This window comes from Eumetopias jubatus, unplaced genomic scaffold, assembly GCF_037043125.1.
Source record: "Eumetopias jubatus isolate StellerSeaLion01/CBP00866 unplaced genomic scaffold, mEumJub1_p1.0 scaffold_12, whole genome shotgun sequence".
NCBI classification, from domain to species: Eukaryota; Metazoa; Chordata; class Mammalia; order Carnivora; family Otariidae; genus Eumetopias; species Eumetopias jubatus.
The window spans coordinates 63,589,836-63,616,928 of NW_028274818.1; the positions used below are offsets into that span (position 1 = coordinate 63,589,836).

A 27,093-nucleotide genomic window follows, 5' to 3' on the forward strand; every position below is an offset into this window, starting at 1 on the left:
TGGCTGTATTCTCATAAAACTTTATTTACAAAAACAGGTGATGACACAGGCCATAGTTTGCTGGTCCTTGCTCTAGTAAATTCCTCAGAAAGGGGTCCTAGATACAGTATTTCCTGAGTTCTTTTTTGTTTTTTAAGATTTATTTATTTTAGAGACAGTATGTGGTGGGGGGCAGAGAAGGAGAGAATCCTCAAGCAGACTCCCTGCTGAGTGCAGAGCCCAACATGGGGCTCAATCCCAGGACCCTGAGATCATGACCTGAGCTGAAATCAAGAGCCCAATGCTTAACTGACTGAACCACTCAGGTGCCCTCTTGAATTCTTTTTAAAGAACGTTTTTTTCTGTGACTTTAATATTTAAAGGAGAGCTTGACTGGACATAGAATCTTTGGTTCATACTTTCATTCCTTGGTTACCTTGTTTCATTCCTGGTTACCTTCCTTGTTACCTTGCTATATAGATTGCTTTAGAGAATTCCAATGTTCTTGTATCCTATTTGATGTTTTTGTTGCGAGGCTTAAGGATTTTCCTTTACCTTTATTTATTTTGTTTTTTTTTAAGATTTTATTTGTTTATTTGACAGAGAGAGACACAGTGAGAGAGGGAACACAAGCAGGGAGAGTGGGAGATGGAGAAGCAGGCTCTCTGCTGAGCAGGGAGCCCGATGCGGGGCTCGATCCCAGGACCCTGGGATCATGACCTGAGCCGAAGGCATACGCTTAACCGACTAAGCCACTCAGGTGCCCCTTTCCTTTACCTTTAAAGTCTAACATTCTCTCAGATAAGTTTCAGATTTGACTTTTAAAGGTTATTTTTCCGGGTACCAGTGATCTCTCTAGGTACCTGGTATGTATATATATATATATATATATAGAGAGAGAGAGAGAGAGAGAGAGAGAGATCTTTTTTTCTTTCTGTAAAGCTTTCTTAGTTACAGATTTTAATATTAGTTCTGTTATTTTGTTTTTCAACTTCAGGGACTCCAGTTATACAAGAGTTGGATTTTGTCTGCCTTCCATTTCAGTCACTTTCTTTCTGTTGCTCTCTTTTTTTCTTCTTTACTTATTCCACTTATAGTTTCTTGGTTGTTTTTCTGCCTTTCTTCAATTCCTTTTGTTCAATTTTTATTCACATATAATTTCCCACTAGTATCTTTTAATTTAGTCTTTATTTCCTTTATCATCATAGTTCATGTGCTTGTTTGGTCAACTCTTTTTTTTTATGTTATGTTAATCACCATACATTACATCATTAGTTTTTGATGTAGCGTTCCATGATTCATTGTTTGCGTGTAACACCCAGTGCTCCATTCAGTATGTGCCCTCTTTAATACCCATCACCAGGCTAACCCATCCCCCTACGCCCTCCCCTCCAGAACCCTCAGTTTGTTTCTCAGAGTCCATAGTCTCTCATGATTCATCTCCCCCTCCGATTCCCCCCCTTCATTTTTCCCTTCTTACTATAGACATTGGGGAGGATATGGGCTATGGTGAGTGCTGTGAATTGTGTAAGACTGTTGAACCACAGACCTGTACCTCTGAAACAAATAATACATTATATATCAACTCTTATTTCTATTTGTGGTTCATTTTCTGTTCCTAGCTTATGAATTTATTTTGTTTTAATTCTGGTATAGTTAACATACAGTGTTATATTAGTTTCAGGTGTACAATATAGTGATTCACCTAGTTTATGAATTTATAATTCAAGATTTTTCTTTCTCTTATCACCAAATGCTTGTTTGAGGTTATTTAATTCAGTTTAGGATATTAGTTTGCAGTTTTCCTCTGTGTTTGATTTTTTTTTAAGACTTTATTTATTTATTCAACAGAGAGAGACAGTGAGAGCAGGAACACAAGCAGGGGGAGTGGGAGAGGGAAAAGCAGGCTTCCCACTGAGCAGGGAGCCCGATGTGGGACTCGATCCCAGGACTCTGGGATCCTGACCTGAGCTGAAGGCAGATGCTTAACGACTGAGCCACCCAGGCGCCCTGTGTTTGATTTTTTGAAGGGACTTTTATTAACTGAAATGTTTTGATTTTTATTTTCTATTCTCTTATAGCAACTCTGTATAGATTAAATCTGATTATATCTTTGAATTTTATGAACAGTTTGCCCGCTTGAGTTGGTTTCAAAGATCCTCACCTGGGGTGCTTGGGTGGCTCAGTCCAATTCTTGATTTTGGCTCAGGTCATGATCTCAAGGTCCTGATGTTGAGCCTCATGTTGGGGGCTCCATGCTGGGTGTGGAGACTGCTTAAAATTCTCTCTCCCTCTCCCTCTGTTTCTCCCCCCCCAAAAAAAGAAAGATTCCTAGTTAAACCTAACTTTCTTCTCTTGTTCTAGCAAAGTACAATTTCTTTAATTGACAACTTTTTACTGGGAGTGTTATATTTCCTTGGTTGTTTGGTTTGGTTTGGTTTTTTTGACCTGTCCTATTCTAAATCTCCCCCTCTTGATTCTCCTTCCCTACACCATTCACTCTCCAAAGGGTTTCTCCCTTTCCTGAATCTTCTCTGAAGAAGTGACACCTTTCTGAAGGTCCCATCTCAAATCTCATATGCCTTTAGTTCTTGTCCTCATAGTCAGTGCTCTGGTCTTCTAGGAGTCTTTTTCTATTATATTTTTGCACCTAGGGAGTGCTTTTTCTCTCTGTGGGTGATTTTAATTCAGTCTTACCCTTTCATTTCCTGCCTTTTCCCTGTAGTTTTTCCAGAAGACTTTCAGAAGAAGGGTCTTGAGTGAGTTCTGCTAAAGAAAGTTGATTTTTTACTTATAGGTTTCTTGAAATTTGCAGTGTGCTTTGTCTTCTGGCTATGTTATGACATACAACTTTCTGGGTTTTATTTGTTGATATGTGTGTTTTTTTGGAAATGTGTGGAGAGAGTCAAACTTATGTGGCCACCTTTACCTGGGCTAAATAATCCTCCCACCACTCATGTGCTGATACACTGTCAGACTACAGTAATTAGCAACTATATCCCATTTTTTATACCCACCATGCAGACATAGTTCCAAAAAAAAAATTCTTATGTAATACTTAGTATCATATTTATGCTGATATCTCTGCAGTCATTTTGGTGATCTGAAGCTCTTCTAGTAGATTCCTCAGGAAGGGCTCATAGGAGTAATATTTCCTGAATTATTTTGTGGTCATAAGAGCTTACCTGTAGGTTTTATATCTAAAAGTTGGTGTATCTGGATATAAAAATTATTGGCTTCTGTTCTATTTCTTTTTTTTAAAGATTATTTATTTATTTATTTGAGAGAGAGAGTATGAGTGGGTGGTGGAGCAGAGGGAGGGGATATTAAGCAGATTCCCTGCTGAGCACAGAGCCCAATGCTGGGCTCAATCTCACAACCCTGAGATCATGACCTAAGCCAAAATCAAGAATTGGACACTTAACCAACTGAGCCATCCAGGCGCCCTGTGTTCTATTTCCTTTTATATCTGTTAACTTTGTTGTCTCTGACAGAAAATGTTGTTTCCAAAAAGTCTGTTGGAAATATGATTTTCTTTCCCTTATGAATAACATGTGTTTTGTTGTTCTTGTTGTTGTTTTAGTCAAGATCCCCAAAGTGTTTCTCTTTAAGCCCAGTGCTTTTATTAATATAGCTCCTGGTTGCTTTTTTTTTTTTTTTTAATCATTCTTATTGTTTTCCCTAGTTCTGAGCTGTGCCTTTTCAATATGCTGTTTCAAATTATTTTAGTTCACATATTAGTGTTGAATTACAGTTAATGTTGATGTTATTGTTCTGTTCCAAACACTTTGATTTTCTTCTTCAGTATCTCCAACTACACATATATTGAATTTTCTTTTCCTATCTTTTATATTTGTCACTTACTCTTGAATTGCTTTCTATTTCTTTTATTCTTTTTTTTAAAAATTTTATTATGTTGTGTTAGTCACCATACAATACATCATTAATTTTTGATGTGATGATCCATGATCCATTGTTTTCATAGAACACCCAGTGCTCCATGCAGTACGTGCCCTCCTTAATACCCATCACCAGGCTAACCAATTCCCCCTCCCCTATTTCTTTTATTCTTAAAAACCTATTAATCTCAAGGCCTTATCTATTTTTTATTCACAATTGTGGTTTCTCTAATTTGGTTTATTTCTGAAATGACTTTTGTTTCTACATTTTTCCCAAGTTCTAGCTTACTTATGAGTTTCAAATTCTGATTTATATTGTTCTTCATAACTTTTATCATTCTCTTATTTATTTTACCTCATTTAGAAATAGTAGGTGTATCATCCAGTGTTCTCACAGAGAAACAGAACCAATAGAATTTATACATATGTATAATAAGAGATTTATTTTAGGAAATTGGCTCATGTGATTGTGGGAACAGGTGACTCTGAAATCTTTAAGTCAGGCCGAGGGGTTGGAAATTCAGGCCAGAGTTAATGCTGCAGCTTGAAGCAGAATTTCTTTTCCAGGAAACCTCAGTTTTCTCTGAATGCTTCCAAGTGATAGAAGAGGCCCCATCCACATTATCAAAGGTATTCTCTTTTACTTAAAGTCAACTGATTGTAGATGTAAACCACATCATAAAATATCCTCGCAGCAAGACTTATGTCAGATTAAATAACTGGGTGCTGTAATCTAGCCAAGTTGATACGTGAGACTAAACCTCATATTAAGTTGTAGCTTTCATTTATTTATTGGGTATATTCTTACAGAGATGTTATTCTGCTTTGTATTTTCTTTTTCTTATAACAACTGTGTGAAATTAGACTGTGATCCTTTTTCTGTTGCTTTTTTTTTTTTTTACATGAAATTGATTTTCCTGATCTTTAAGGCAGGTTGGGTCAAAATAACTTTTCTAACTTCATGGCTTTAGAGTTACCTCTTCTCTTGTTTTATAAAGTGTCCAAAAATAAGGCTAATACTTTTTGAGAGCTCCAGATTCTGTTTCCTTCTCTCTTTCATCTGTAGTTTTTGTTTCCTTTGTCTTTATTGTCCTTTTCCAGCTCAGTTGGGATTCTTTTCCCTTCATTACAGATCCTTGCCCTAGAAGTTATCTTTAGGTCCTTGGTTTTGGTGTTCATAGATCCCAGTTTCTCCTGCCCTTTCAAATATTATCATGGACCTCTTGGACTTAAACTTAGAAATTGAAAAGTACAACAACCTCTCTGGTGAGAGTTGCTGTCTTCCCAATGTCCTGCCATGGTTTCCAATGAATACCTATCACTGATTTAAATGTTCTTCTCTTCTAAGGTCTACCATATTTGCTTTCTTTTGCTGCCTTATGCTGATATCATGTGAGTCTGGTTGTTTTAGCTGGCTTGTTCCAACCCACTTATATTTTGGGATTTTGAGGAATACTTTGTCACTAAGTTTTATTGTTGACATTATCCAGTGTTGTTTTGTTTGTTTCATTGGTACTACCCTAATTATCTTCTCTGTGCCTACAAGGAAACTGAAGTAGATTCAAAAACTACATCACCACTAACCCTTCTTAATTTGTTTTCTTCTGTAAATGCCTCTTTTTGTATCCTTCCTTTTACTTTTTTGGGTTTTCTCTGTTGTTATTTTATTAGCATCTTATACTGAAAACCAAGTTTATTCACTTTCAACCTACCTTATTTCTTCTATGTGTATTTAAGGCTATAAATTTCATTTTAGGAATTATTTATACTATATGCTACAAGTTTTAAGAACATTGAATGTTTTTATTCTTTATTTATAAATATTTTGTAACTTTCATCATGATTTCTCCTTTACTTCATGAATCATTCAGAAGTAAAGTTTGGGGTTTTTTTTTCTTTAAGAATTATAAATACCTTAAGATTTTTCTGGCTAACTTTATGAGAAATTCTACTTTTATTTCATTAATATCAAAGGCATAGTATGTGTGATGATAATTTTTTGAGATTGGCTGAGACTTCTTTTGTAAATATGATCAATTTTGGTAAAAGTTCTATGTGAGATTGAAAAGAATATATTTTATTTTATATTGGCTAATTTTATAGGTTTATCTGTAGTTTGAGAAAAATGTGTCAAAAATCTACCACTATATTTGTGGCTTTTAAATTTTTCCTGGTACTTTCATCAAATTTTGCTTTATATACTCTATAGGTTCAATGCAATCCCTATCAAAATACCAATGGCATTTTTCATAAAATTGGAATAAATAATACTAAAATTTGTATGGAACCACAGAAGACCCCAAATAGCCAAAGCAATGTTGAGAAAGAACAAAGCTGGGGGTATTACAATCCCCAATTTCAAGATAAACTACAGAGCTGTAGTAATCAAAACAGTATGGTACTGGCACATAAATAGACACGTAAATCAATGAAACAGAATAGAAAGCCCAGAAATAAACCAGTGAATATATGGTCAATTAATCTAACAAAGGGTGCTAGACTATCCAATGCAAAAAAGACAGTCTCTTCAATAAATGGTATTGGGAAAACTGGACAGCAACATGTAAAAGAATGAAACTGGACCACTTTCTTATACCATACACAAAAATAAAATAAAAATCGATTAAAAACCTAAACATGAGAGACCTGAAACCATAAAAATCCTAGAAAAGTGCACAGGCAGTAATTTCTCTGACATCGACCACCACAACATTTTTCTAGATATGTCTCCTGAGGCAAGGAGAACAAAAGCAAAAACAAACTACTGGAACAACATCAGAATAAAAAGCCTCTGCACAGCAAAGAAAACCACCAACAGAACAAAAAGACAACCTACTGAATGGGAGAAGATATTTGCAAGTGACATATCTGATAAAGGGTTAGTATCCAAAATACATAAAGAACTTATACAACTCAACATTGAAAAACCCCCAAATAATCCAGTTAAAATAGGCAGAAGACCTGAATAGACATTTTTCCAAAGAAGACATACAGATTGCCAACAGAGACATAAAAAGATATTCAACATTACTAATCATCAGGGAAATGCAAACTGAAACCACAGTGAAAATATCACCACACACCTGTCAGAAGGGCTAAAATCAAAACCACAATAAATAACAAGCGTTCATGAAGATGTGGAGAGAAAGGAACTTTTGTGCACTGTTGGTGGGAATGCAAACTGCAGCCACTGTGGAAAACAGTATGGAGGTTACTTTAAAAATTAAAAATAGAGGGACACCTGGGTAGCTCAGTCAGTTAAATGCTCAGCTCTTGGTTTCTGCTCAGGTCATGATCTCAGGGTGGTGGGATCGAGCCCCGCAGAGAGCTCTGCACTCAGCATGGAGTGTGCTTGAGATTCTCTCCCTCTGCCCCTCCCCTTGCTCAAGCTATCTCTTCTTTTCTCTCTCTCAAATAAATGAATCTTAAAAAAGTTAAAAATAGAAATACCATATGATCCAATAATTCCACTACTGGGTATTTACCCAAAGAAAATTATGCACCCCTGTGTTTATTGCAGCATTATTGACAATAGCTAAGATACAGAAGCAACCTAAGTATCTATCAATAGATCAATGGATAAGGAAGATTGCTTATCAAAAGATGAATGGTTAAGAAATACACACACACCCCAGAGTATTACACAGGCATACCAAAGGCTGAGATCATGCCATTTGAAACAACATGGGTGGATTGAGACGGTATGTTAAGTGAAATAAGTCAGACTGAGAAAGACAAATACCATATGATTTCACTCATAAGTGGAATCTTAAAAAACAACAACAGCAACAACAAATGAATAAACAAAAAGCAGAATCAGACCTGTAAATACAGAGAACAAATTGATGGTTGCCAGAGGAAAAGAGTGATGGTTTGGATAAAATGGGTGAATGGGAGTGGGAGATATAGGCTTCCAGTTATTAAATGAATTAAGTCAGGAGAATAAAAGACACAGTATAAGGAATATAGTCAATGAGAGTGTAATAGCAATGTATCAGCACAGATGGTAGCTACACCTGTGAACATGGCATAATATAAAAACTTGTGCAATTACTATGTTGTATATCTAAAACTATTGTAACATTGTATGTCAACTATACTCAAAATTTTTTTGCTTTATATATTTCAGGGTTATGTTATATCTTCTGGTGATTTTCTCTTTTTCTTATACACTGTCATTAATCCTATAATTTCAAATTTATGAGATAGCTGGTATCATAATCCTCATTTTATGACGAAAAACACTGAAGCAGTATTTACAGATGTATATCTACATGAAATTTGTACATATGTTTGTGTACATAATTGTTACTATAAAGGTGAAATTGGGTTCCAACCCTGGCTTAAGAAGAGGACCAGGGATACCTGGGTGGCTTAGTCAGTTAAATGCCTGACTCTTGATCTCAGCTCAGGTCTTGATCTCAGGGTTGTGAGTTCAAGCTTCGTATCAGGCTCCACACTGGGCCTGGACGCTCCTTAAAAAAAGAGGACCAATGTAGAGACTAAGACTGATGATGTTAGAAAGTGGATTAGTATCCTTCAAAAGGGGAAATAACTTATAAATGAAAGAATGTGGAAGCAGAAAAAAATAAGGAATAGGGAAAACGTGACTGATGGAAGTTACAGTGGTAGAGCCCCTGATATGCAGAGTAGGACCTCAGAATTTACCATGACTTGTTTTTAAGTGAAGGACCTTTTCTCACTAATTTTTCTTTATCCTTAGAATCTACTGGAGTGCCAGTCAACTGCTAGACACTTGACAGATTATTTTTGATGTAAAATAAGAATCATGGTTTTGGGGGGGAAGACATCTGAAGTGTCTTGGTAAAGTTATTTTTCCTTTTTCACATTTCTTTGTACAATTTTAAAGGAATCAAATTTTAGTTATTTTTTTTTTGATAGTAAGGACCCAGGAACTTGAGCCCTACATCAGAGCACTGAGATAAAAATTTTGAAGCAGATTTTTCTGTTTGAACTATTTTACCTTCTTTTTTAGATTAAGTTAGAGTATGAAGGAACATTATTTTCTGAGTGGAGTGTGCCAGCAACTTGTTCTGTGAAAAATAAAAGGTAAGATTTTTGCTGTGAATGTCAATATAATGTGTGCATTTACACATAAAAACATATTCATATAGTGTAGACATTCAGATTCAGGGCTGCATTTGAATGCAAATTTCTTCCCATCACATAGATGTGAAAAGAAAGACAAAATCTCTTTGAAAATAGGATAGAAGTAAAATATTGCTATATTTTTTATTTTTCTTATTAACATACAATTGATGTTTTTAGGCTTAAAAAGTAGTAGGGGGATTTTTATTAATCTTGCATGTATCTATGCTTATTTATCTTCCTGTTCTTTTTAAATACTAGCTCACCCAAGACAGAACTGCGTTGTTTTTCTCCTGGTGTTCAGACTATAAGACCAATTGTCACGGGCCCAGTAAGTTGATTTTAATAAGTTATTAAACCTTGCATAATTATCTCCATTACATTTTATATTCCTTATTTTGAACTTTCAACCTGTTTTAAATAGTGTGTTAAGTATGAATAATTTATAAATAAGTATAAATAAATGTTAAATATAAATAAATAAGAATAATAAATATAAATATTGTCAATATGGCAATTTTCAGATATATCTCATAGCAGATTATAAGTTATGAAATGAGGGGCACCTTGGTGGTTCAGTTGGTTAGGCATCTGTCTTCAGCTCAGGTCATGATCCCAGGGTCCTGGGATGGAGCCCCGAGTTGGGCTCCCTGCTCAGCACGGAGTCTGCTTCTCCCTCACTCTCTCCCTCTGTGTGCTTTCTCTCTCAAATAAATAAATAAATCTTTAAAAAAATAAGTTATGAAATGATATGTGATTTTTACATTAGCCTTTTCATCAAGTATGTTAAAGCCCCATTTACCACATTAATGATAATAGTACTCCCCACTGAGTGGGTCTCATGTCATATACTTTTATGACAATTCCTTGGATTAAAAGCCATTTCTAGCAAGTTTGTTTTTACTATATTTTCTTCAATTCCAGAGAGCATATGCGAATGCAAATACATGAGAGGGATGTTGAATCCTCTCTCATTTACAAAAAGAAAAAAAGAAAAAGTTAAGCATTAAAAACATTGGCTCTCTACTAATGAGTAACAAGTACTAGCCACGCACCTCATAGCTGATATTCCCATACAAGTGTGTCTAAAGCTACTGCTAGAGAGACTCCCTGTGACAAATCTTGTCTTTATTTTGGGGATTGAGCCTTCTTTTTAATTAATAATCTTTATTTTCAGAAAATAAATAGAGTGATGTGGGAGAGGCCAGATGAATATTAATTAATTCATTTTTCCAAAACTTGTAGATTGAAAAATATTTGAATTTCGCTTTTGAGTTTATGAATACTTACCAGGTTCATGGACAAAATTCCTAAGCAAGTAAAAGCTTACTCCTTTTCCTTTTGTTGTATGTTGGAAGCCCAAATGTGCAATGTTATATAGAAAATATGTACACACAAATACATGCATATATAAGAATATCTTTGTCATTTATGTATGGTGCCATCAGATCTCACAACTTTTAAGGATATACATGTAACTTTTGAAATATACTTAAAGGCACTCAGATACAACAACCAAAAATGTCTCCAATGTCCCCTGGCGAGCAAAATCATCTCTGATTCAGAACTATTACAGAAGAAAATTAACTGAATTGTGTTTCAGTGAGCAAGACTGTCTAGGAAAACTATTTACCTTTATACACTCAAAGAGAACACTTCGATTACCAGATGTGGTGTGGGGGCTTGGTTTCCATACAGACTATTTCTGACACCAGCAGAGTGTCCTACAATTCAGAGTTCTGGCATTTTCTACATGGAGTAACTTCACATCCCACAAGTTAAGGGCTCAGTCCCACAAGACTGCCCCACTTCACATGACAATTGCAAGTTCCAGTTTATCACCTAACTGACTGGCTATAAATCCAGGTTCCCACAACTTCTCCTCAGGTTCAATAATGTGCTAGAACAGCTCAGAAAACTCGGGGAAAAACATTTGCCGGTTATAATAATAAAAGATATGATAAAGGATACAGATGAGCAGCCAGAAAAGAGGTACCTAGGGCAAGGTCTGGAAGGGCCCTGAGCACAAGAGTTCCTGTCCCTGTGGAGTTGGACTGTGTCACCCTGCCAGCATGTGGACGTGTTTACCAACCTGGAAGCACTCTGATTTTTATGGGGGCTTCAACACATAGGCATGATTAATCAACTCATTTTCTACTCCCTCTCCCCTCTCCAGAGGGTGGGAAGTTGACCTAAAGCTTCCAAGCTTCTAATGATGGCTTGGCCTTTCTAGGGACCATCCCATCCAGGAGCCCATCCAGAGTCGCCTCATTAGAATAAAAGGGGCTCTACGTCAGACCCTCCTGTCATTCAGCAGATTGTAAGAGTTGTAGGAGCTCTGCATCAGGCACCAGAGTCAAAGACCAAATATTAGCAGGAATGGGGTGCAAAGACTCATATGTACATGTTTCATGATTTCACAGAGACAAATATAACAGAAGGGCGCCTGGGTGGCTCAGTTGTTAGGCGTCTGCCTTTGGCTCAAGTCATGATCCCAGGGTTCTGGGATCAAACTAGGTATCTGGCTCCCTGCTCAGCAGGAAGCCTGCTTCCCCCTCTCCCACACCCCCTGCTTGTGTCTCCTCTCCTACTGGGTCTCTCTCTGTCAAATAAATAAATAAGATCTTTAAAAAAAATCCTGCTTAAAAAAAGACAAATATAACAGAAATAATAAGCTATCTAAATTTGTCACTCATGACAAATTAAATTCTTTTTTTTACAAATTAAATTCTTAATTACAAGGAGTAGCTAACAATATTCATTAGTTCTATTCTGAAATTTGTTCATTATACTTCCTCTGATCTTAGATAATTAATTTAGTTCCTCTGTGACTTTTATGACTATATCCAAATTTGTATTTATTTTAAAGTTACCTTTATATACCATAGTTTATTGTCCATTTGCTTTCAGGATTCAGAGGAAGAACGCAATTTGTCTGTGGACAGTTCCCATATTTGTTTCCTGTGGTATTATAAAGTCATGTAAGTAATGTAATACTGAATACAAAGATAACTAATGCTTTTTTTTAAAGTCCGAAGGCAGACATTTAACGACTGAGCCACCCAGACACCCCAATTAATGCTCTTTAAGAGTATTTAGCTTTGGGTACCTGGATTGCTCTGTCAGTTGAGCATCTGCCTTCAGCTCAGGTCATGATCCCAGAGTCCTGGGATCAAGGCCCACGTGGGGCTCCCTGCTCAATGGGGAGTCTACTTCTCCTCTGCTCTTATCCCCTGCTCATGCTCTCTCTCTCTCAAATAAATAAATAAAATATTTTTTATTTAAATATTTAAATACTTTAACTTTGAATTAGCCACAAATGGATTATCTGCATTATTATTTTCATATAAGCTTTTCATTCACCAACCAAGATATACTCAAATAAGATGCCAAACTAATATTGGGGAACAAACATTAAAAATAACAGTAGCAACCACTATTTGAACTTATACTTCTAAGGTTCAGACTTTATGTAAATTATCTCTCTCAATTTTCATAACAAATGCACAAATGTAAGTATTATTATCTTTATTTTATGAATGAGGAAATGTGAGCTTGGATAGGTTAAATAATTTGGATAAAAATACACAGCTACTAAAAGATAGCACTGGGATTTAACTCTGGTTTTTCAGACTACTGGGCTCTTTGATTTCCATTGTATACATCCTGTTCCAAAAGAATACTCTTTGTTTTGGATGGTTTCTCAAACCCATTTTAACATGAGAGTGAATGAACATAACTAAAAAGAGAAAACTGGCACAAGGGAAGATAATTAACTGCATTATAAAATTATTTGACAAGTTAAAAGCATCAATGAATCCAAATATTCTTCATTGTCAGAGTCAAGGCAATATCCTAAGCCCTGTATAGGATACAAACAACTGTCTTATGTGGCCCTTGCTCTCCAGATGACTATGATACACGTATTTTTTTTTTTTTTTTGTCTACTTAACTTTCCTTCCTTTGGGAGAATCATCCCTCCCCTATTCTGTGATGAAATTAATTTCGTGTGATTGATATGGTACTAACTTCACAACCTCACATTTCATGGGCCACAGTAATTAGTTGAGGATTAACAAATGACTCAGGCAGAACCAATCAGAATACTCGTGTCTTCAATAAAAAGCATGGTTCTTGCTGATGGTTGTCTTGGTTTACATGGTCCATTAAAGTCAGGTGGCTTGGCAGTTTCTGTGCACTTTTTGGATCGAAGTCCTGATAACTAGATTTTAGCAGGCCCTTCCAGGGGTACATATTTAGGCATTCCTCTCCAAATTATTACCACCTTCCCAGAGTCTTACCAAGAAGCAAGGACTGAGTCTCTGCTACTCCTGAAACTGGCAGACTTCTGTCCTTGTTGTGGGTTTCAGAAATGCCAATTACCAGGTTTCTCCTGTGGATTTTGAACCAACTGGGAAAAAGACAAGGGAAAATGTGGGGATAAAAATTCCTGATACAGCTGAACGGGAGAATAGAACCTGCTTCTCCGGCCATATGGGCTATTTTCTGCTTCCCCCAAGTAGAGACCATGGGGGACCATCAGAGAAGAGAATCTGCCAAAAAAGCATTTATAGACAGTTTCCGACATTTCCAATCTCATACATACTGAGCCCCAAGACCTGGTGAAAGAGATGGGCCTCCAGATTACCCTGATCTGGTTATGGATAATGAAAGCAAAATCAGAAGAAGCACTATCCAGGGGGACAGGTTAGCCCAAAAGAGAGAACTCAGTGGGAGCTAAGTGTTTTTCTGTTACATAGGTGGTAAAAATGTTCACAATCTGTCACCTGTAAAAATACCATTTAAAGAATAAGATGAAACTAATATCCAGGTATTCATCACACAAGTCAAGAAATAGAACATTATAGGTACCCTAAAATCTGCTACTTAGAAATGCAGAATCTGGGGCCTCATTCCCAAGCTCCTAAATCATTATGTGCATTTTAACAAGATCCTATAGACATTGTATATACATTACTGCTTAGGACGTACCACTCCTAGTGGGACATACCACTCCTAGTGGGACATACCACTCCAAGTAGAATTGACTAGAAGTAGGATATGCATTTGTTCAACTTTACTAGTTAATGCCTAATTGCTTTTTGAAAAGATAGTTCAAATGTACACCTCCACCAGCTGTGGATAGAAGTTCCCATTGTGCTGCATCCTCACCAACACTTAATATAATCTGACTTTTTAATTTGCCAATCTAGTAGATGTGAAATTATATCATTGTGCTTTTAATTTGCATTTCCCTGATTACTATTGAGCATATTTTCAGTTATTCATGAGGAATTTTTCTTTCCTCTCTGTAAAATGAACATTTTTACCCATTTTTGAGTTATTTTTATGTTCATAATAATTTACAAGATTTCATTACATTTTAATTACTAGGACATTATCTATACATTTCAACATGTATATTGAAGGAGTTCTATCCCAGTTTATGTAGCTTTTCACTTCTTATGATCTCTATTGATAACTTACATCCTTCCTGTTGTAGATGAATTTATCAACTCTTACCTTAATGGTTTTGTGAGTTTTTAAATCAATTTAAGAAATCTTTTACTCCGAGTTCATAAAAATAGCCTCCTATGTTGTTTTCTTAAAGTTCTTAATCCATCTGGAATTAGTTTTTGCATATGCTTTGAGATAGAGATCCAGTTTTATGTTTTTGACATGAATAATTAATTTTATCAGACCTAATTATTGAATAATGTATTTACCAATAATGCCTACTTTGTCGTAGATCAGTTTTCCGTGTATGCAGGTTTCTTCCCATCAGGCTATTCTGTTCAGCTGATCTATTTGTCTACTTAAATCAATACTACATTATCTTTATTACTATGATTTAATTTTGCAAATCTTGATAAGGCGCAGTGCACCTGGACTCTGACCCCAACTCTTGACCTTCTTCAGGAGTCTCTTAGCTATGTATTGGGCCCATTTTAACTGCCTATGAATTTTTAGAATTGGTTTGTCAAATTCCACAAAAACTCTAGTAGGGATTTTTATAATTGTCTAAATATTTAAATCAATTGGAGAGTCTTTCAATTCAAGAATAATGTATAATCTTCCATTTATTTAGGTCTTTTTACATGTCTGCCAATAAAATTTTATAATTTTTCATGTAAATGCCTGGACATTTTCATTAGACTTATTCCAAGATGCTTTATAATTTTGTTGCTATACACTCAATTTTTTAAAGTTGCATTTTCTAACCAGAACTTCCTATTGTATAGAACACAATTTACTTTTGAATATTGATTTTTGTATTCAGCAACCTTGCTAAATACTTATATTAATTCTAATAATTTATTTATATATTCTCTTGGAATTTTTACAAATCATATCACCTGCAAATAATGGTGGTTTTGTTTATCCCTTTCCAATAACCATGACTTTTCTTTCATTCATTCTTACTGCATGGCTAGAATATTCAGTATTCTTACTGCACAGCTAAAAGGGTGAAAACAGGCTTCCTTACCGTATTCCTGATCTTAAAAGGGAGGCTCTCATTGTTTCACTATTTTGCAGAATATTTGTTGTAGATTATGAATTAACGTTTACCCAGGTAAGGAACTTCCCTTTTATTCTAAGTTAGTGGTGAATTTTTCTTAGGAATCAGTGCTGAAATTTATTCAGAGTTTTTTTCTGTTTGCACTTAAAAGCTCATATGGTTTTCCTGTTTTACTATGTTAATGATGAAAAATAGTTATTAATATTCATACATTAAACTTACCTTGTGTTTCTAGAATAAGCCAACTTGGTCTTGATGAATTATTTCATATACATTGATGGATTTTGTTTGTTAATTTTCTGTTCAGATTTTTTTGGTGTAAATACTCATAAGTGAAGTTAGCCTGTGGTTTTACTCTCATTGTACTATCATTTTCCACATTTGCTATCAAGACTGTGGTAGACTCACAACATAAGTTAGGAATAGTCATTCTTTTCCATTCCTAGAGACTTTGTGTGAGATTGAAATATATATGTTCTTTGAGTATTCAATGGAAATTTACATGGAAGTTTACTTGAATCTAGATTGTGTGTGTGTGTTGTGTGTGTGTGTAGAAGGATTTCCTAAGTGTTAATTCAACTTTTTAATGGTCATAATGCTATTTTGGAATTCTAATTATTGCAAAATCCATTTTTGTAAGTAGTATTTTTCTAGAAATTTATCCATGTCTTCAGTTAGCAATTTATCATCAACTTTAATATCAAAAATTACTATCCTCCTATATATTTTGGTCTCTGAGGTAGTTGTAGTTACACTTCTGTTTTAACATTTCTAATAATTTTATTTGTATCTTCCTTTGTTTCCATGTCCTTGTGGTATTTCTATTTTATTAGTCTTTTAGACTAGTCAAAAGAACCATCTTTTGGCTTTGTTGAGCTTTTCTCTCTCAGCTCATACTTCCATTATTTCCTTCTTTGAGTTTGTTTTTCTAAAACTTAAATTGGCTATTTAGTCCATTAGCCTTGAGGCTTTTTTCTGAATGTGTATGTTTAAGGCAATCAATTTTCTTCTAAGCACCTTTGTAACTGCTTCAAGTATTGCAAATACCTCCTAATTGTGATTTTTCATTTTTCATTTGCTCAGAAATAATTTTCTAATCCCTGCTACAATTTGTTTGACCAATGACTTGTTTAGAAATGCATTTTTCAATTTACAAGCACATGAGTGTTTCTAATTATTGTTTTTTATTTATAACCTAATTGTATTTTGATCAGGGAAGTGCCAGAGTCTAATTTTTGGCCTAGCATTTAATCAGTTTTTATAAATGTCCCATGTGAACCTAAAGAAAATATATTTTCCTTGTTGGGTCAAGTATTGTATTCACAATTGTATTCAGGTTTGTTATGTGAACTGTTCAGATCTTCTGCATACTTATTTGACTCATTGTCAGCTTGATCTATCAATTAATGAGAGGGTTCTGCTCAGATGTCCCAGTAGGATGGTAGATGTGTTATTGTTCCTTGTAGGTAACTACGTTTTTGTTTTATATTTTGAGGTTATCTTTTAGGTATATGTAACTTCAGAATTATTGAGCCTTTTTAAAGAATTGAAACTTTATTTGTAGTGATGTTGCTTCTTACTTGTAATCTTTTTTAATTTTTTTTTCCTTATGTTCTGCTTTGTTTTATTCATGGGTCTTTATTCATTGATTTTCAAGTTCTCTATAAACTTACATTTTAAGAGTTTCATTTATGAATGCTGTGAAACTGGATTTGCTGTTTCCTAGTACAACGATCTTTTAATTGGTTTAGTGCATTTATCTTTACTGTGATTACTTAAGTATTTAAATTTATAACTGTGGTAGCAATAAATGTGCTTTCCATTTACCTGCTTAAAACCCTTTACGTCTTTAGAATGTTTTAATCCTGACCATGCCTTCGTCAATATTTTCATTACAGTCAGTTCCTTTCTCCTTTTTTCTTGGCTTTCTTTTTTTTCCTGATTCAAATTTCCTTCATACTTATTTAGAAATTATGAACTGTATGTCTATCTTACATGATACTCCAGTAATTTTAACGTGTATTGAGTCTAAATTTAACTTATTCTTCTCTCAAACAATGCAAGAATCTTTAGAATACTTTAATTTGATATACCTCTTTCAACTTGTATGCCTTTGTATTCAGTATTTTAGTTCTAGTTTATTTTTATACTCTCAAATTTGACATTATTATTACTGTATTTTACCTTTATACAAGAATTTCTTTTATGTCTCAGAGACATAAGAGATGTCTCAATGCTCTCTGAGTTTACTTCTGCCTGAAATACTTCATTTAGTATTTCAACTAGTGAGGTAACCTGTCAATGGTAAATACTCAGCTTTTGTTTGTCATAAAATGTTTTTATTAAATTTTATTCCTGAAAGAGAGTTTTGGTGGGTAAATAATTCTAGTTTCACAGTTATTTTCTCTCAGATTATGAAGACATTTTTCTACTTTGTTCATCTCGTATTATTAATCATCAGGATGGTTACATTTCCTTTGTAGATTATCTTTTCTTCCCCATGTGGTTGCTTTTGAGATATTCCACATTTGCTAAAAAATTGCTAAATTACTATGATTTGTGAAGTTATAGTACTATGATTTGTGATTGGGATAGACAACTACATATACCATACAATCATCATATAAAACAATATATAGAATATTTCAGCCTTCTCAGAAAGTTTGCTTTTACAATCTCTTACCCCTACAGGCAGCCACTGTTCTGATTTATATCACTATAGCTTAGCTTTCCCATTCTTGAATTTTATATAAATGTAATTATAATGTATGTACTCTTCTGTATCTGGCTTCTTTTTTTAATTTTAATTTTTTTTTTTTGAGAGAGAGAGAGAGAGCACATGCCCATGAGCAGGGGGAGGGACAGGGAGAGGGGGGAGGAACAGAGAGAGGGAGGAGGGGAAAGAGAGGAGAGAGAGAGAATCCTGAGCAAGCTCCATGCTCAGCTTGGCTCAGAGCCTGACACGGGACTTGATCTCACCACTGGGAGATCATGACCTGAGAGGAAACCAACAGACAGATTCTTAACTGACTGAGCCACCCAGGCAGCACTGTATCTGGCTTCTTATCTTCAGTATAAGACTACTGAGACAAATCCATGTTGTTGTAGGTTTCGGTTGTTCCTTTTTATTTTTCGGTTGTTCCTTTTTATTTTTAAATAGTATTATTATATAATAACACCTCAATTTGTTTATCCATTCTTCTTTGTTGTTCCATATTTGGGTTTTATCCAGTTTGGGGCTTTTATGAATAGAGCTCCTGTGTACACTTTTGTACAAGTCTTTTTGCAGATGTAGATTTTCATTTCTTTTTCAGGGGTAGAATTTCTGGATCATGGGATAGGCAAATATTAAACTTTGTAAGAAAGAGTCAAATCACTTTCCAAAGCAATTACTTACCAGCAATGTATAAGCATTCCAATTGCTCCATATTTCTACCAATATTTGGTGTTTTCATTACAATGGCAATTAAGTGGTATGTCTTTTTTTTAATTCAGTTTTTAATTTAAATTCTAGTTAGTTAATGTATATGGTAAAATTGGTTTCAGGTGTAGAATTTAGTGATTCATTACTTAACATATAATACCCAATGCTCATTACAACAACAATCTCCTTAACACCCATCACCCATTTAGCGCATCCTCCACCCATCTCTCCTCCAGCAACCCTTAGTTTGTTCTCTGTAGTTGAGTCTTTTATGGTTTGCTTCCTTTTTTTTTCCTTCCCCATGTTCATCTACTTTGTTTCTTAAATTCTACATATGAGTGAAATCATATGGTATTTGTCTTTCTCTGACTGACCTGTTTCACTTAGCATAATGCACTGTAGCTCTATCCACATTGTCACAAATGGCAAGATTTCATTCTTTTTGATGGGTGAGTAATATTCCATTGTGTGTGTGTGTGTGTGTGTGTGTGTGTGTGTGTGTGTGTGTGTGTGTGTGTATACCACATCTTCTTTATCCATTCATCAGTTGATGGACATTTGGACTCTTAACATAGTTCGGCTATTGTTGATAATGCTGCTATAAACATCAGGGTGCATGTGCCCCTTCAAATCTGTATTTTTGTGTTCTTTGGATAAATACCTAGTAATGCAATTTCCGGGTCATGGGATAGTTCTGTTTTTAACTTTTTGAGGAATCTCCATACTGTTTTCCACAGTGGCTGCACCAGTTTGCATTTCCACCCACAGTGTATGAGTGTTCCCCTTTCTACCCATCTTTATCAACTTCTGTTGTTTCCTGTGTTGTTAGTTTTAGCCATTCTGACAGGTGTGAGGTATATCTCATCGTGATTTTGATTTGTATTTCCTTGATGATAAGTGATGTTGAGCGTCTTTTCATGTGTCTGTTAGCCATCTGTAGGTCTTCCTTGGAAAAATGTTCATATCTTCTGCCCATTTCTTAACTGGATTATTTATTTTGAGGTGTTGAGTTTCATAAGTTCTTTATAGATTTTGGATACTAACCCTTTATCAGATATGTCATTTGCAAATATCTTCTCCCTTTCCATAGGTTGTCTTTCAGTTTTGTTGATTGTTTCCTTCACTGTGCAAAAGATTTTTTTTTTAAGATTTTATTTATTTATTTGACAGAGAGAGCGAGAGAGCACAAGTAGGGGGAACAGTAGAGGGAGAGGGAGAAGCAGGCTCCCCGCCAAGCAGGGAGCCTGATGTGGGGCTCGATCCCAGGACCCTGAGATCATGACCTGAGCTGAAGGCAGACGCTTAACCATCTGAGCCACCCAGGCGCCCCTGTGCAGAAGGTTTTTATCTTGATGAAGGCCCAGTCATTGTTGTTTATATTTGCATTTCCTTGATGACTAATGATGTTGAGTATTTTTCATGAGCTTATTGACCACTCCCAAATGACCTTTTGCAAATTACATGTTCAAGTCTTTTACCTAGTTTTTGATTGGGTTGTTTGTCCTTTGACCATTAATTTGTAGTATTTCTTTATACAAGTCCTATGTCATATATATGTTTTGTGAATATTGGCTATTTGGGGTCTTCGGTGGCTCCATACACATTTTAGAATTGTTTCTTCTGTTTCTGTGGGAAATTTGATAGGGATTTTATTGAATCTATAGGTTTTGGGTAGTATGAATACTGTGATATTAACTCTCCTGATCCATGAACATGGGATATATTTCCATTTATTTGGGTCATCTTCAATTTCTTTTTATCAATGTCATAGTTTTTGGTGTATAGATCTTTCACTTCCTTGGTTAAACTTGTTACTAAGTATTTTATTGTTTTTGATGCTATTGTAAATGGAATTGTTTTCTTCCCCTTTTTCAGATTGTTTATTGTTAGTGTATAGAAACACAACTTATTTCTGCATGTTGATTTCATATGCTTCAACTTTACTAAACTTGATTATTTTTAACAGTTTCTTGGTGGAGTCTTTAGGATTTTCTATATATAAGATCATATCAGCAAGCAGAGACAATTTACCTTCTCCCTTTCTGATTTGGATGCCTTTTATTTCTTTTTCTTGCCTGATTGCTCTGGTTAAGATTTCCTATACTGTGTTGAATAGGAGTGGTGAGAGTGGGAACTCTAGTCTTGTTCTTGATCTTAGAGGAAAATTTTCAACCTTTCACCATTGACTATTATGTTAGCTGTGGGCTTGCATATATCACCATTATTATGTTGAGTTATGTTCTCTCTATACCCAATTTGTTGAGAGTTTTTATTAAGAAAGGATGTTGTATTTTGTCAAATGTTTTTCTGCATGTTTTGAAATGATCATATGATTTTATCTTTCATTCTATTAATGTGGTGTATCACATTTATTGATCTGTATATGCTGAACCATCCTTTCATCCAGAAATACATTTCATTTGATCATCATGTATGATCCTTTCAATATGCTGTTGAATTCAGTTTACTAGTATGTTGTTGAGAATTTTCGCATCTATTCATCATCATTTCTTGTAGTGTCATTTTCTGATTCATATCAGGGTAATGCTGGCCTTATGAAATGAGTTTTGGAGTTTCCTCCTCTTCAGTTTTTTGGAAGAGTTTGAAGGATTGTCATTCATTCTTCTTGAAATATTTGATAGAATTTACTAGTGAAGCCATCTATTCCTGGGCTTTTCTTTGATGAAAGATTTGTTCTTACTGATTCAATCCCCGACTCATTATTAGTCTGTCAGATGTTTTACTTCCTCCTGATTTAGTCTTGGTAGATGATATCTTTTTAGTAATTTCTTTCTTTCTTCTAGATTGTGAAGTATATTGGTCTATAATTGTTCATAGTAGTCTCTTATGGTCATCTGCTTTTCTGTAGAATTTGTAGTAATGTCTACACTTTCATTTCTGATTTTAGTAGTTTGAGTATTCTTTTTCCTTAATTTAGTTAAAGTTTCACCAATTTTGTTTATCTTTTCAAAAAACAATTCTTAGTTTTGTTGATCTTTTCTGTTGTTTTTCTGGTCTCCATTTATTTCTGCTCTGATCTTTGTTATTTCCATTTTTCTGCTAACTTTGGGCTTAGCTTTTTCTTCTTTTTCTAGTTCCTTGAAGTACAAACTTAGGTTGATTACTTTAGATCTTTCTTTTTCCTTAGTGTGGGTATTTACCACTCTAAATGCCTCTTCTTGAACTATTTTTTTGCATCCCATAAGTTTGTTAGATTGTGTTTTCTTTTTCATTTGTTTCAAGATATTTTTTGAATTTCCTTTTGATTTCATCTTTGATTCATTGGTTGTTCACTGTGTTTTTAATGTCCACATATTTGTGAATTTTCCAGTTTTCCTCCTGTTACTGATCTAGTTTTACTATTGTGGTCATAAAAGATATATGGTATGATTTCAATATTTCAAAATTTTCTAAGACTTATTTTTTTTAACCTAACATTTGATCTATCCTGGGGAATGTTCCATGTGTGCTCAAGAAGAGTGTGTATTCCGTTGCTGTTGGATGGAATATTCTGTTTAGGTCTGTTAGGTCCATTTGGTCTAAACTATGGTTCAAGGCCAACTTTCCCTTATTGATTATCTATCTAGATGATCTATCCATTGTTGAAAATGGAGTACTGAGGGTCCCCTACTATTATTATATTATTGTGTATTGCTCCCTTCAGATCTGTTAGTATTTGCTTATGTATGGTGCTCTGATGTTGGGAGTATACATATTTACAACTGTTATATCCTCTTGAGGAATTGGCTTCTTTATTATTACATAATTACTTTCTTTGTCTCTTATTAAACTTTTTAACTTATAATCTATTTTGTCTGATGTAAATATAGCTACCCCACTCTATTCTGGTTTCCACTTGCATGAGCCGTCTTTTTCTATCCCTTCACTTTGAGCCTATATATGTCCTTGAAGCTGAAGTGAGTCTTTTATAAGCAGCATATAATGGGGTCTTATTTTTTATAAATGCAGCCATTCTATACCTTTGATTGGAGAATTTAATCCATTTACATTAAAAGTGATTATTGTTAGGTAAGGACTTACCAATTCCATTTTATTAATCATTTCCCTGCTGTTTTGTATTCTTCTGCTCTTTTCTTCCTCTCTCCCTGTCCCTTTGTAAATTGATGATTTTCCACAATGGTATACTTTGATTCCCTTCTCTTTATCTTGTGTGTACCTATGATAGCTGGGTTTTGTTTTGTTTTCTTTTCGCTGTGGTTTCCCTTTGGCTTACTTGAAACATCTGTCTATTTGTGGCTGATAGCAGCTTACCTTCTATCACATTCAAAACTCTATGATTTTATTTCCCCACCCCATATTTTATGTTTTTCTGTCACTGTTTACATCTCTTTAAAATTTTTAGTGTATTTTTATGTTTATTTTTTTATTCAAATATTATTAAGATACAGTGTTATAATAGCTTCAGGTGTACACTATAATGATTCAATAATTCTATACATTCACAGTGCTAGCCCCTCCCTCTGGCAACCATCAGTTTGTTCTCTATATTTAAGAGTCTGGTTTTTGTCTCTTTTTTTTTCTTTGCTTGTTTGTCTGTTTCTTAAAGAGCACATGTAATGAAATCATATGATAATTTTCTTTCTCTGACTGACTTATTTATCTTAGCATTATACTCTCTGTGTCCACCCATGTTGTTGCAAATGGCAAGATTTTATCTCATTTTTATAGCTGAGTACTAATCTGTTATATATATACCATATCTATAGATGGACATTTGGGTTGCTTCCATATTTTGACTATTGTAAATAATGCTGCAATAAACATATAGGTGCATATATCTTTTCAAATTAATGATTTCCTTTTCTTTGGGTAAATACCCAGCAGTAGAATTACTGGATGATGTGGTAATTCTATGTTTAATTTTTTTGTTAATTTCTTTATCTCAGAAGGGCTGCACCAATTTGCATTCCCATCAACAGTGCATGACAGTTCCTTTTCCTCCACATCCTAACACTTCTTATTATTTGTTGTGTTTTTTATTCTAGCCATTCTGACAGATGTGAGGCAATATCTCACTTGGTTTTGATTCGAATTTTCCTGATGATTAATGATGTTGAACATCTTTTCATGTCTCCATTGGCCATCCATATGTCTTCTTTGGAAAAATATCTACTTGGGTCCTCTGCTCATTTTTTAACTGGATTATTTCAGTTTTTATGGTGTTGAGTTGTGTAAGTTCTTTGTGTATTTTGGATATTAACCTGTTACTGGATATATACATTGCAGATATCTTCTCTTATTCAGTAAGTTGCCTTCTTATTTTGTTGATGGTTTCCTTTGCTGTGTCAAAGCTTTTTACTTTGATGTAATCTCAATAGTTTAATTTTGCTTTTGTTTCCCCCAACTAAGGAGACATATCTAGGAAAATGTTTCTACTGATGATAAGAAATTACTGCCTGTGTTTTCTTCTAGAGTTTTATAGTTTCAGGTCTCACATTTAGGTCTTTAATCCATTTTGAGTTTATTTTTGTGCATGGTATAAGACAGTGGTCTGGTTTCATTCTTCTATATGTAGCTGTCCAGTTTCCCCAGCACTGTTTATTGAAAAGACTGTCCTTTCTGCATTGTATATTTTAGTATCTTTTGTCATAGATTAATTGAACATAAAAGTATGGATTTATTTCTAGGATGTCTATTCTGTTCTATTGCTCTTTGTGTCTATTTTTGTGTCTATACCATACTGTTTTGATTACTACCACTCTGTAGGATATCTTGAAATCTGAAATTGTGATACCTCCACCTTTGTTGTTCTATATCAAGATTGCTTTGACTGTTTGGGGTCTTTTGTGGTTCCATACAAATTTTAGGATTATTTGCTCTGGTTCTGTGAAAAATGCTGTTGGTATTTTGATAGTGATTGCATTAAATCTGTAGATTGCTTTGGGTAGTATGGACATTTTAACAATATTGATTCTCCCAATCCATGAACATGGACTCTCTTTCCATTTGTTTGTGTCCTCTTCAATTTCTTTCATCAGTGTTTTACAGTTTTCAGAGCATAGGCCTTTCATCTCCTTTATTAAGTTTATTCTTAGGTATTTTATTCTTTTTGGTGTAATTATAAATGGGATTATTTTCCTAATTTCTCTTTCTGCTGTTTCATTATTAGGATATAGAAATGCAACAGATTTCTGTATATTAATTTTGTATCCCGAAACTTCACTGAATTCACTTATCAGGTCTAGTAGTTTTTGGTGGAGTCTTTAGGATTTACTATATTATAGTGTCATATCATTGGGAAATATTGATAATTTTACTTCTTCTTTCCTAATTTGTATGCCTTTTATTTCTTTTTCTTGTCTGATTGCTGTGGCTAGAACTTCTAGTACTATGTTGAATAAAAGCAATGAGAGTGGACATCCTTGTCTTGTTCCTGTCCTTGGACCTGACCCTGGAGGGAAAGCTCTCAGTTTTTCACCATTGAGTATGATGTTAGCTACAGGTTTTTAATATATGACCTTTATTTTGCTGAGGTATGTTCCCTCTAAACCTAGTTTTTATAATGAATGAATGTTATACTTTGTCAAATGGTTTTTCTGCATCAGTTGAGATGATGATATGCGTTTTTATCCTTTCTCTTGTTAATGTGATGTGTCATTATTTGTTAATAATGAACCACTTTTGCATCCCAAGAATAAATCCCACTTGATCATGGTGAATGATTTTTTAAATTCATTGTTGGATTTGTTTTGCTGATATTTTGTTGAGAATTTTTACATCTGTGATCAGAGATATTGGCCTGTAGTTCTCTTTTTTTCTTATAGTGACTTTGTCTGTTTTGGTATCAGGGCGATGCTGGCCTCACAGAATGAATTTGGAAGCTTCCCTTCCTTTTCTATTTTTTGGGATAGTTTGAGAAGAATAGGTATTACTTCTTTAAATGTTTGGTAGAACTTACCTGTGAAGCTATCTGTTCCTGGACTTTTGTTTTTTGGAGGGGAGTTTTCTGATTACCAATTCAATTTCATTGCTAGTAATCAGTCTGTTGAAATTGTCTATTTTTTCTTGATTCAGTTTTGGAAGGGTTATGTTTCTAGGAATTTATCCATTCCTTCTAGATTGTGAAATTTGTTGGCATATAATTTTTCATAATATTCTCTTATAATTGTTTGTATTTCTATGATGTTGATCTTTCTCCTCTTTTATTTCTGATTTTCAGTTCTCTTTCTCTCTCTCTCTTACTCTCTCTCCCTCAATCTCTCTCTCTCTGTATGTGTGTGTGTGTGTGTGTGTGTCTGTCTATCTGTCTGTCTCTCTTTTTGATGAGTCCAGCTAAAGGTTTGTCAATTTGGTTGATCTTTTCAAAGAACAAGCTCCTGGTTTTATTGATCCATTCCATTGTGGGGTTTTTTTTGGTCTTGATTTCATTTAATTCTGCTCTAATCTTTATTATTTTTCTTTCTTCTACTGGCTTTGGGCTTTGTTCTTTTTCTAGCTCCTTTAAGTGTAAGGTTAGCTTGTTTATTTGGGATCTCTCTTATTTTTGAATTAGGCGTTTATTAGAACAGCTTTTGCTGCATCTCAAAGATTTTGGACCATTGTATTTTCATTTTTATTAGTCTCCTTGTATTTTTTTATTTCCTCTTTGATTTCTTCCTTGAACCATTTATTTATTGTTTAGTAGAATGTTATTTAGCCTCCATGTATTTGTGTCCTTTTCAGATCTTTTCTTGTGATTCATTTCTAGTTTCATACATACCATTGTGTTCAGGAAAAATGCATGATATGATTTCAGTCTTTTTTAATTTATTGGGACTTATTTTTCTGTCTAACATGTGGTCAATTTTGTAAAATGTGTAATGGGCTCTTGAAAAGAATGGGTATTCTGCTGTTTTTAAATGGAATATTCTGAATATCTGTTAGGTCCATCTGATTTAAAGTGTAATTCAAAGCCACTGTTTCCTTGTTGATTTTCTGTCTCTATGATCTATCCATTGAAATGAGGTGTTAAGGTCCCCTGCTGTTATTGTGTCAATTTCATCCTTTATGTCTTAATAGTTGCTTTATGTATTTCGGTGCTCCCTTATTGGGTGCATAAGTATTTACAATTGTTATGTCCTCTTGTTGCATTGTTCCCTCTATCATTATGCCATGTTCTTCTTTCTCTCTTGTTAGTCTTTGGGTTTGTTTTTTTTTTTTTT

The 27,093-nt window shown here is 34.4% G+C and overlaps 1 protein-coding gene across 2 annotated transcripts in view; it reads left to right on the forward strand.

Moving 5' to 3' along the window:
* CATSPERE (catsper channel auxiliary subunit epsilon) overlaps positions 1-27,093 on the forward strand; it is a 172,688-nt gene that overhangs the window by 22,958 nt on the left and 122,637 nt on the right. For both annotated transcript variants that reach the window (XM_088016862.1, XM_088016863.1), the window contains exons 3-5: positions 8,875-8,948; positions 9,249-9,318; positions 11,898-11,968. In XM_088016862.1, the coding sequence (XP_087872988.1) occupies positions 8,875-8,948; positions 9,249-9,318; positions 11,898-11,968 (215 nt within the window). The remainder of the gene's footprint in view (positions 1-8,874; positions 8,949-9,248; positions 9,319-11,897; positions 11,969-27,093) is intronic.